General features: G+C 35.2%; 1 protein-coding gene across 1 annotated transcript; it reads right to left on the reverse strand.

Annotated features, from left to right (window-relative positions):
• Positions 1-1,646: 1,646 nt before the first annotated feature.
• LOC133643255 (guanylin-like) lies at positions 1,647-2,412 on the reverse strand. The gene is made up of 3 exons (XM_062037705.1): positions 2,214-2,412; positions 1,981-2,155; positions 1,647-1,888 (listed from the first exon to the last, which is right to left on the reverse strand). Exons 1-3 carry the CDS (start codon positions 2,286-2,288, stop codon positions 1,830-1,832), a joined length of 309 nt encoding a protein of 102 aa, XP_061893689.1. The 5' UTR covers positions 2,289-2,412; the 3' UTR covers positions 1,647-1,829.
• Positions 2,413-11,480: the final 9,068 nt, after the last annotated feature.

The following is an 11,480-nucleotide window of genomic DNA, read 5'->3' on the forward strand; positions in this document are numbered from 1 at the left end:
TGCAGACATGTGTTGTTGTACTGTATCAGGTTCTAAAGTACTGTGAAAATATGTTGTTATACTGTATCAGGTTCTAAAGTACTGTGAACATGTGTTGTTGTTCTGTATCAGGTTCTAAAGTACTGTGAAAATGTATTGTTTTACTGTACCAGGTTCTAAAGTACTGTGCAAATGTGTTGTTGTACTATACCAAGTACTAAAGTACTGTGAAAATGTATTGTTTTACTGTACCAGGTACTAAAGTACTGTGGAAATGTGTTGTTGTACTGTATCAGGTACTAAAGTACTGTGAAAATGGGTTGTTGCACTATACCAAGTACTAAAGTACTGCAGACATGTGTTGTTGTACTGTATCAGGTTCTAAAGTACTGTGAAAATATGTTGTTGTACTGTATCAGGTTCTAAAGTACTGTGAACATGTGTTGTTGTTCTGTATCAGGTTCTAAAGTACTGTGAAAATGTATTGTTTTACTGTACCAGGTTCTAAAGTACTGTGAAAATGTGTTATTTTACTGTACCATGTGCTAAAGTACTGTGAAAATGTGTTGTTCTACTATACCAAGTACTAAAGTACTGTGAAAATGTATTGTTTTACTGTACCAGGTACTAAAGTACTGTGGAAATGTGTTGTTGTACTGTATCAGGTACTAAAGTACTGTGAAAAAGGGTTGTTGTACTTTACCAAGTACTAAAGTACTGCAGACATGTGTTGTTGTACTGTACCAGGTTCTAAAGTACTGTGAAAATGTGTTGTTGTACTGTACCAGGTTCTAAAGTACTGTGAAAATGTGTTGTTGTTCTGTATCAGGTTCTAAAGTACTGTGAAAATGTATTGTTTTACTGTACCAGGTTCTAAAGTACTGTGAAAATGTGTTATTTTACTGTACCATGTGCTAAAGTACTGTGAAAATGTGTTGTTGTACTATACCAAGTACTAAAGTACTGTGAAAATGTATTGTTTTACTGTACCAGGTACTAAAGTACTGTGGAAATGTGTTGTTGTACTGTATCAGGTACTAAAGTACTGTGAAAAAGGGTTGTTGTACTTTACCAAGTACTAAAGTACTGCAGACATGTGTTGTTGTACTGTACCAGGTTCTAAAGTACTGTGAAAATGTGTTGTTGTTCTGTATCAGGTTCTAAAGTACTGTGAAAATGTATTGTTTTACTGTACCATGTGCTAAAGTACTGTGAAAATGTGTTGTTGTACTATACCAAGTACTAAAGTACTGTGAAAATGTGTTATTTTACTGAACCATGTGCTAAAGTACTGTGAAAATGTGTTGTTGTACTGTACCAAGTACTAAAGTACTGTGAAAATGTGTTATTTTACTGTACCATGTGCTAAAGTACTGTGAAAATGTGTTGTTGTTCTGTACCAAGTACTAAAGTACTGTGAAAATGTGTTGTTGTACTATACCAAGTACTAAAGTACTGTACCAATATGTTGTTGTTCTGTACCAAGTACTAAAGTACTGTGAAAATGTAGATACAAGATAAAACTACTCTTGTGTTGATTCACGTGTGAAGTGGGCGCCAACATTCCTCTCGGCGTGTCTTGGATCAACAAGAACTCGCACACACAACAACGTGACTTGCAATGCACACTTTTTTATTCCAAACAATAAAAACAGGATGAAGACATTTTAAATAGACTGGTGGGGTAGAAATGTAACAAAACATAACATCAAAGCGACAGGAAAAAAGGGCTCAAACGCTCAAAGTAACAATTTTTCTCCTTTCGCTCTCATGTTGACAAGAAAATGGCAAACTGAAGAAAAGGAAAAAGAAAACGAGCTAATGGCAATAATTCATGTTAGCGTGTTAGCTTAGCAGCCGGTGCAGGCGGCGAAGGCGCAGATCTCGCAGACGTCCAGAGGCACCGCGGCTGCAACAAAGACGCACGTGAATAAAAACACTGTGGGGTTTTATTGTCGTGACGCAACGATAAGAGACGGGAGGAGAGTGGCGAGGTCGCACCTAGTCTGGCGAGAGAGGCCGACGCCCCCTTCTGTTTGCACAGGGGCAGGAGCTCTTGGGGCAGCATGGGGTCCTCGCACATGGACGAGGAGCTGGACCTGAGGCGAGGGTTGCTGCTCACCGACATCTCCTGCAGCCTTTTGACGGCCTCCAGGGAGAAGGACAAGCCGTTCTCCTGCAAGAAGTCAAGGCGTCAAGGAACCTGCAAGCGACGAGACAGCACAGAGTCTTACCTGGACCTGCACGGCCTCAGAGCTCCAGCCCAGAACCAGGACCAGGAGAGCGGCGGTGGCGAGTGTGGTCTTCATGGTGACTTAGGCGCTGTTCTGCTTGCTGGTGCAGGCACAGACCTCCCTTTTGAGGTCTTGCCTCGCCTCGCCTCTCCCCCCCCCCCCCCCACACACACACACCTTTGGCGTGGTCATGTGACAAATGAGCAAAGTTTTCTCACGGGTTAATGAGTAGTTTTACACGCTCGTAAAAGGAGGATTCATAAATCCTGCTCTGACATTTTATGGACGCTTACTCACCTGCACGTTGTCTGGGGCGGGGGGGGTGGGGGGGGGGGGGTGACTGTCGCCACGCTTGTTGGAAACTCGTCCTCGGTAAATATCGTCACACTTTTATTGCATCACACAGGACTTTATGGACCGTTAACATCACAGGATCAAAATACAAACCAATACTATCAAGGAGTCCCAGCAGGCATAAGACATTGATACAACGTTGATTACACGTACATGTCCTTTAAAACTGACTTTGAAACAACATTGCAAAATAGTTGCATTTGTAAATTGAGGCAATGTTGATGTCTCTTTTTTTTTTTTTTTAATTATTTTTTTTTTTAATAATGTCCTGCCCAGCTTCTCGGGCAAATCATATAGCAGATGTAGATGCCCATATCGGCTGTTCAGATTTACTTTACAAAAGAGAAGTGTAGGATACTTCTCTTGTTGCCTTACTTGTATTTTGACTTTATTAAATGTATTTTTTATTTTTATTTTTTATTTTATTTTTTATTTTTTATTTTTATTTTTATTTTTTTTATAATGTCCTGCCCAGCTTCTCGGTCAAATCATATAGCAGATGTAGATGCCCATATCGGCTGTTCAGATTTACTTTACAAAAGAGAAGTGTAGGATACTTCTCTTGTTGCCTTACTTGTATTTTGACTTTATTAAATGTATTTTTTTATTTTTTTATTTATTTTTTTATTTATTTTTTATTTATTTTTATTTTTTTTAATAATGTCCTGCCCAGCTTCTCGGGCAAATCATATAGCAGATGTAGATGCCCATATCGGCTGTTCAGATTTACTTTACAAAAGAGAAGTGTAGGATACTTCTCTTGTTGCCTTACTTGTATTTTGACTTTATTAAATGTATTTTTTTATTTTTTTATTTATTTTTTTATTTATTTTTTATTTATTTTTATTTTTTTTAATAATGTCCTGCCCAGCTTCTCGGGCAAATCATATAGCAGATGTAGATGCCCATATCGGCTGTTCAGATTTACTTTACAAAAGAGAAGTGTAGGATACTTCTCTTGTTGCCTTACTTGTATTTTGACTTTATTAAATGTATTTATATTATCATTTGGTGCAGCCGGGCCGGAGCAGGAGGGGATAGAAAGAGAGAAAAAGGAAGACAGAGGGGGGAATTGTGGGGACAAGAGGGGGATTAGACAGAGAGACAAAAACAACAACAACAAACACAACAACAACAACAACAACAACAGAGCAACATCAGCAAATACGACATGTACAAATATGATGGTAAAAGTAATAGCAAATAAGCAGTTAGCGAAAATAAAAATAAAAATACAGAAATGACAATGAGCATTATTACACTAAAAATGGAGCAATATGAATACCAATAAAAATAGTGCTATTGATAATAAACAATACCAATACTTTACCTTTATTATCAACAATACAATTGTTCAAATGCAACAATACATATACGTAATGATAACTTGAGATACGAAAGAATGCAGAAAAATGGAGGGGAAGAAAGAGAAGCAACCTACATTAACCTTGTAGATTGTTATAGTAACAATAGGTTAAGCTTTGTCAGTGTGCCATGTGTTATACCCAGTTTACCCTAGGGCAACAACGTTAATATATGTTTGATGAAACGTGATTATGTGCATGAGTGTATGTGTGCATATGTACTTGTATATGTACAGTATGTGTATATGTGTGCTTGTACAGTGAATGTATATGTACAGTATGTGTATACAGTATGTGTGTTTGAACAGTGAATGTATATGTACAGTATGTGTATATGTGTGTTTGTACAGTGAATGTATATGTACAGTATATGTATGTGTGTGTTTGTACAGTGAATGTATATGTGTAGTATGTGTATATGTGTGTTTGTACAGTGAGTGTATATGTACAGTATTTGTATGTGTGTGTTTGTACAGTGAATGTATATGTACAGTATATGTATGTATGTGTTTGTACAGTGAGTGTTAATGTGTAGTATGTGTATGTGTGTGTTTGTACAGTGAGTGTATATGTACAGTATGTGTATATGTATGTTTTTACAGTGAATGTATATGTACAGTATGTGTATACAGTATGTTTGTATAATGAATGTGCGTGTGGATGTACGAACTTTGAGTGTGTAAATATGTACTGTATTTATTTGTATATGTATGTGGGAGCGTAGGTACCTATGTATGTCTGTATGTATGTGTGTGAGTATATGTGAATTTGCATGTACAATACATTTGACTCCCAGTGTGTGCGGGAGCTAGAGTACGGCCCCAGCCTCCCCGAGAACCCATCCCACAAACAGTAGGTGTGGTGCCCAGGGAACCAGGGGCCACCGCCCCCACGCAGCCAAGCCGGACAGCGACAGGAACCCCAGAGCCTGGCCCACCGTGCCGCCCACAAGGGCCAGCAACAGGCCGCAGACAGACGCACCCGGCAGAGGACAAGGCACGAGAAAAGCAGGGGGCAGCCAGACCCCAAGCCAGCGAGAGACCACACCCCACACGGACAGAAAGGCGGGACGCCCCGCCCGAGGGGCCCGGAGACCCCCCGCAACCGGACGGGAAGACCGCCCTCGCCCCACCGGCAACAGGGCCCCCACGAGGCCCCCCCCACGGCCACCCCACCCAAGCCGGCCGCCACAGGACCACCCAGCACGGGGCCACAGGAACCACCCACCCCACCCGCAGGGACCGTTGATGTCTAACGTTGGATCCACGTTGTTGGTTGGGAAATGACCAAATTTCAATGTCAAATCAACGTCACAACCCGACATTGAATAAGCGTTGTTAAAAAGCATGTTGTTTCAACGTTGTATTTGTGTTGTAGAATATTGGTTGGGAAATGACCAAAATTCAATGATCAAATCAACGTCAGAACCCAACATTGATTAAACATTGTCAAAAAGTATGTTGTTTCAACGTTGTATTTGTGTTGTAGAATATTGGTTGGGAAATGACCAAATTTCAATGTCAAATCAACGTCAGAAGCTAACATTGACTACACGTCGTCAAAAAGCATGTTGTTTCAACGTTAGGTTTGTGTTGTAGAATATTGGTTGGGAAATGACCAAAATTAACTGGTCACATCAATGTCAGAACCTGACATTGATTAAACGTCGTCAAAAAGCATGTTGTTTCAACATTGTATTTTTGTTGTAGAATATTGGTTAGGAAATGACCAAAATTCAATGGTCAAATCAACGTCAGAACCCAACATTGATTAAACATTGTCAAAAAGCATGTTGTTTCAATGTTGTATTTCTGTTGGAGAATTTTGGTTGGGAAATGACCAAAATTCAATGTCAAATCAACGTCAGAACCTGACATTGAAAACACGTCGTCAAAAAGCATGTTGTTTCAATGTTAGGTTTCTGTTGTAGAATATTGGTTGGGAAATGACCAAATTTCAATGGTCAAATCAACGTCAGAACCCAACATTGATTAAACATTGTCAAAAAGTATGTTGTTTCAACGTTGTATTTGTGTTGTAGAATATTGGTTGGGAAATGACCAAATTTCAATGGTCAAATCAACGTCACAACCGGACATTTAATGAACGTAGTCAAAAAGCATGTTGTTTCAACGTTGTATTTGTGTTGGAGAATTTTGGTTGGGAAATGACCAAATTTCAATGTCAAATCAACGTCAGAACCTGACATTGAATACACATCGTCAAAAAGCATGTTGTTTCAATGTTGTATTTGTGTTGTAGAATATTGGTCGGGAAATTACCAAATTTCAATGTCAAATTAACGTCAGAACCAAATATTGATTTAACGTTGTCAAAAAGCATGTTGTTTCAACGTTAGGTTTGTGTTGTAGAATATCGGTTGGGAAATGACCAAAATTAACCGGTCACATCAATGTCAGAACCTGACATTGAATAAACGTCTTCAAAAAGTACCGGTATGTTGTGTCAACGTTGTTTTTGTGTTTTAGAATATTGGTTGGGAAATGACCAAATTTCAATGGTCAAATCAACGTCACAACCGGACATTGATTGAACGTCGTCAAAAAGCATGTTGTTTCAACGTTGTATTTGTGTTGGAGAATTTTGGTTGGGAAATGATCAAAATTCACCGTTCACATCAATGTCAGAACCTGACATTGATTAAACGCTGTCAAAAAGCATGTTGTTTCAATGTTGTATATGTGTTGGAGAATTTTGGTCGGGTAATGACCAAAATTAACCGGTCACATCTATGTCAGAACCTGACATTGAATAAACGTCTTCAAAAAGTACCGGTATGTTGTGTCAACGTTGTTTTTGTGTTTTAGAATATTGGTTGGGAAATGACCAAATTTCAATGTCAAATCAACGTCACAACCCAACATTGATTAAACGTCGTCAAAAAGTATGTTGTTTCAACTTTGTATTAGTGTTGTAGAATATTGGTTGGGAAATGACCAAATTTCAATGGTCAAATCAACGTCACAACCCAACATTGATTAAACGTCGTCAAAAAGTATGTTGTTTCAACTTTGTATTAGTGTTGTAGAATATTGGTTGGGAAATGACCAAAATTCAATGGTCAAATCAACGTCAGAACCCAACATTGATTAAACATTGTCAAAAAGTATGTTGTTTCAACATGGTATTTGTGTTGTATAAAATTGGTTGGGAAATTACCAAATTTCAATGTCAAATCAACATCACAAGCTGACATTGATTAAACGTCGTCAAAAAGCATGTTGTTTCAACGTTGTATTTTTGTTGTAGAATATTGGTTGGGAAATGACCAAAATTCAATGGTCAAATCAACATCAGAACCCAACATTGATTAAACATTGTCAAAAAGTATGTTGTTTCAACATGGTATTTGTGTTGTAGAATATTGGTCGGGAAATGACCAAATTTCAATGTCAAATTAACGTCAGAACCAAATATTGATTTAACGTTGTCAAAAAGCATGTTGTTTCAACGTTAGGTTTGTGTTGTAGAATATCGGTTGGGAAATAACCAAAATCAAGCGGTCACATCAATGTCAGAACCTGACATTGAATAAACGTCTTCAAAAAAGTATGTTGTGTCAACGTTGTCTTTGTGTTGGAGAATATTGGTTGGGAAATGACCAAATTTCAAATGTCAAATCAACGTCACAACCGGACATTGATTGAACGTCGTCAAAAAGCATGTTGTTTCAACGTTGTATTTGTGTTGGAGAATTTTGGTTGGGAAATGATCAAAATTCACCGTTCACATCAATGTCAGAACCTGACATTGATGAAACGCTGTCAAAAAGCATGTTGTTTCAACGTTGTATTTGTGTTGGAGAATTTTGGTTGGGAAATGATCAAAATTCACCGTTCACATCAATGTCAGAACCTGACATTGATTAAACGCTGTCAAAAAGCATGTTGTTTCAACGTTGTATTTGTGTTGGAGAATTTTGGTTGGGAAATGACCAAAATTCAATGTCAAATCAACATCACAAGCTGACATTGATTAAATGTCGTCAAAAAGCATGTTGTTTCAACGTTGTATTTGTGTTGTAGAATATTGGTTGGGAAATGACCAAAATTCAATGGTCAAATCAACGTCAGAACCCAACATTGATTAAACATTGTCAAAAAGTATGTTGTTTCAACATGGTATTTGTGTTGTAGAATATTGGTCGGGAAATGACCAAATTTCAATGTCAAATTAACGTCAGAACCAAATATTGATTTAACGTTGTCAAAAAGCATGTTGTGTCAACGTTGTCTTTGTGTTGGAGAATATTGGTTGGGAAATGACCAAATTTCAATGGTCAAATCAACGTCACAACAGGACATTGATTGAACGTCGTCAAAAAGTATGTTGTGTCAACGTTGTCTTTGTGTTGTAGAATATTGGTTGGGAAATGACCAAATTTCAATGGTCAAATCAACGTCACAACCGGACATTGATTGACCGTCGTCAAAAAGCATGTTGTTTCAACGTTGTATTTGTGTTGGAGAATTTTGGTTGGGAAATGATCAAAATTCACCGTTCACATCAATGTCAGAACCTGACATTGATTAAACGCTGTCAAAAAGCATGTTGTTTCAACGTTGTATTTGTGTTGGATAATTTTGGTCGGGAAATGACCAAAATTCAATGGTCAAATCAACGTCAGAACCCAACATTGATTAAACATTGTCAAAAAGCATGTTGTTTCAACGTTGTATTTTTGTTGTAGAATATTGGTTGGGAAATGACCAAAATTCAACGTCAAAAATCAACGTCAGAACCAAATATGTGGGCTCTGTACCGAGGATGTCGTTGTGGCTTGTGCATCCCTTTGAGACACTTGTGATTCAGGGCTATATAAATAAACATTGATTGATTGATTGATTGATTGAAATATTGATTTAACGTTGTCAAAAAGCATGTTGTTTCAACGTTAGGTTTGTGTTGTAGAATATTGGTTGGGAAATGACCAAAATTAACCGGTCACATCAATGTCAGAACCTGACATTGAATAAACGTTGTTAAGAAGCAAGTTGTTTCAACATTGTTTTTGTGTTGTAGAATATTGGTTGAGAAATTACCAAATTTCAATTGTCAAATCACCGTCAGAACCCGACATTGAATAAACGTCAAAAAGCATGTCGTTTTGACTTCAGGACTTAAATCAACAAGTTGTCAACGTTGTTTCCATGTCTTGCACCTGCTGGGGTACAATAATACTTCCACATTCAAGCGCCAAACTGATGGATGAAAAACAAATCTACAGTGATGTAATGTTAAAAAACAATGCAATTTTACCGAGAAAAAATTGTACAATACAGTATGTCAATCTCATTTTTTCTTTCGAAAAAATTATAGTAATATAAGAAAAAAGACATAACGAAGAAGGGGAAAAAAGCACAATCTCAAAACTTTATGAGGAAAAAAGGCAATTTTTTGAGAGTAACAATAATCCTGTAGTAACAAAATAGTTTTACCTAAAAAAAAGTAATACTCTTTCAAAAAGTGGTAAAGTTACCAGAAATGGTTTTTTTTTTAAACAAAATATAATTAACGTAAATAATAGTAATAATAATAATGAATATTAGGACTGTGAATCTTTTTTTTGCACCACACGATTTGATTCAATTCGGGGGTAACGATTCGATTCGGAATCGATTCTCCATTAAAAATCAATACTTTTTAATAACATTGGGTGCCAGTTCTATAATTAACTACATTCCTCCATAAAATAAACAGCTCTGATCAGTTTCTACATTACTTAAAAGAAAACTGGTTTTGTTTAGTAAAATTCTACCCAAACAGTTAATGAAGTCAAATACAAATAAGACAACAAGAGAAATATCCAACACTTCTCTTTTATAAAGTAAATCTGTACAGCAGATATATATAATCTACAGTACATCAACATGATGGTTTGCCTGAGTGGCTGGACAGGACAGATTGAAAATTAGAATAAAATTAACAAAATAAATACATTGATTTTGGATTTTTTAGACTGATTAATAATTGTTACAAATAAAAATCCCGATTATTTCAAAAATCAATTTTTTTGGACACCCCTAGTAAATAATAATAGTAATAATAATAATAATAGGAGGAAATAATAAGAACAAGAAATAGATTAACTTTCTCAACAAAAAGAGTAGTTTTACCAGAGTTTTGGTGGGACAAGTCCTATTTTTTTTCAAGAAATAAAGGCATAATTTCATTGTTAAAAAAAAGTTAGTTTACAAGAATTAAGTTAAATCCAACATAATTAGGTGTTATCATTAGCGAATATGTATTAATACGCTTCAACAAAGTTTTTTTTTCTGATCTTTTTTTTTTGAGGAGAAACAATATAATCTTACAGGAATTTTGATTTCTTTGAAAATAAAGTGTTGTCATTATTGTTAGGGTAAAATATAATACTACAATAAAACATTTTTTATATGTATAATCTCACAAGAATAAAGTTTACGAGGAAAAAAAGTAATTTTACAGGAATTTGGGGATTTTTTTGTTTGTTGTTGAAACATTTCCTAATCTTTCAAAAATAATGTTTGTTAGGAATAAAAGTTGAAAGCCAAATTGTACAATAATTCTATTAATTATTTAAAACTTTTACAATTGTATAAAGCAGGGCTTCCCAAACTTGACTCCGGGCCAAATTAAGTTAAAATAATTTGGCCATTCCCGGGCTATATATATATATATATATATATACATATATATATATATATATATATATATATATATACACATATATATATATATATATATATATATATATATATATATATATATATATATATATATATATATATATATATATATATATATATATATATATATATATATATATATATATATATATATATATATATATATTACCCCTGAAGTCACATGTTCAAATCACACAGAACCAATAATCTTTTTAATTTCTGCTGGACCGTTAATAACCCATAATCTCTGGTATTCCAGTCTAATCTGCAGTTGCTGCAGACATGATGACTTTGAGCCCCTCTGGTAGCCCTCCATTAGTCATTTTTCATGACTGTCAAGTACGCTCTCTCAATAAAAACAAAAACCCACGCACGCAATTTTTTTGTTTGTTGTTGAGACATTTTCTAATTTTCAAAAATAAAGTTTGTTAGGAAAAAAAGTTGAAAGCCAAATTGTACAATAATTCTATTAATTATTTAAAACTTTTACAATTATATAAAGCAGGGCTTCCCAAACTTGACTCCGGGCCAAATTAAATAATTTGGCCATTCCCGGGCTATATATATATATATATATATATATATATATATATATATATATATATATATATACACACATACATGTACATGCATATATATATATATATACTATATATATATATATATATATATATATATATATATATATATATATATATATATATATATATATATATATATATATATATATATATATATATACCTATATGTATATACATATATGTATATATAGTTTGAGGACCCCTGAAGTCACATGTTCAAATCACACAGAACCAATAATCTTTTTAATTTCTGATGGACCGTTAATAACCCATAATCTC

This window comes from Entelurus aequoreus, linkage group LG26, assembly GCF_033978785.1.
Source record: "Entelurus aequoreus isolate RoL-2023_Sb linkage group LG26, RoL_Eaeq_v1.1, whole genome shotgun sequence".
NCBI lineage: Eukaryota > Metazoa > Chordata > Actinopteri > Syngnathiformes > Syngnathidae > Entelurus > Entelurus aequoreus.

What these genes read in the sequence shown, in the direction of transcription:
- LOC133643255 (XM_062037705.1), bottom strand. Translation starts at nt 2,288, where the DNA reads ATGAAGACCACACTCGCCACCGCCGCTCTCCTGGTCCTGGTTCTGGGC. An exon ending in CTGAGGCCGTGCAGGTCCAG is followed by an intron (nt 2,156 to 2,213) that starts GTAAGACTCTGT and finishes GACTTCTTGCAG; the next exon opens with GAGAACGGCTTGTCCTTCTC. An exon ending in GGCCTCTCTCGCCAGACTAG is followed by an intron (nt 1,889 to 1,980) that starts GTGCGACCTCGC and finishes TCTTTGTTGCAG; the next exon opens with CCGCGGTGCCTCTGGACGTC.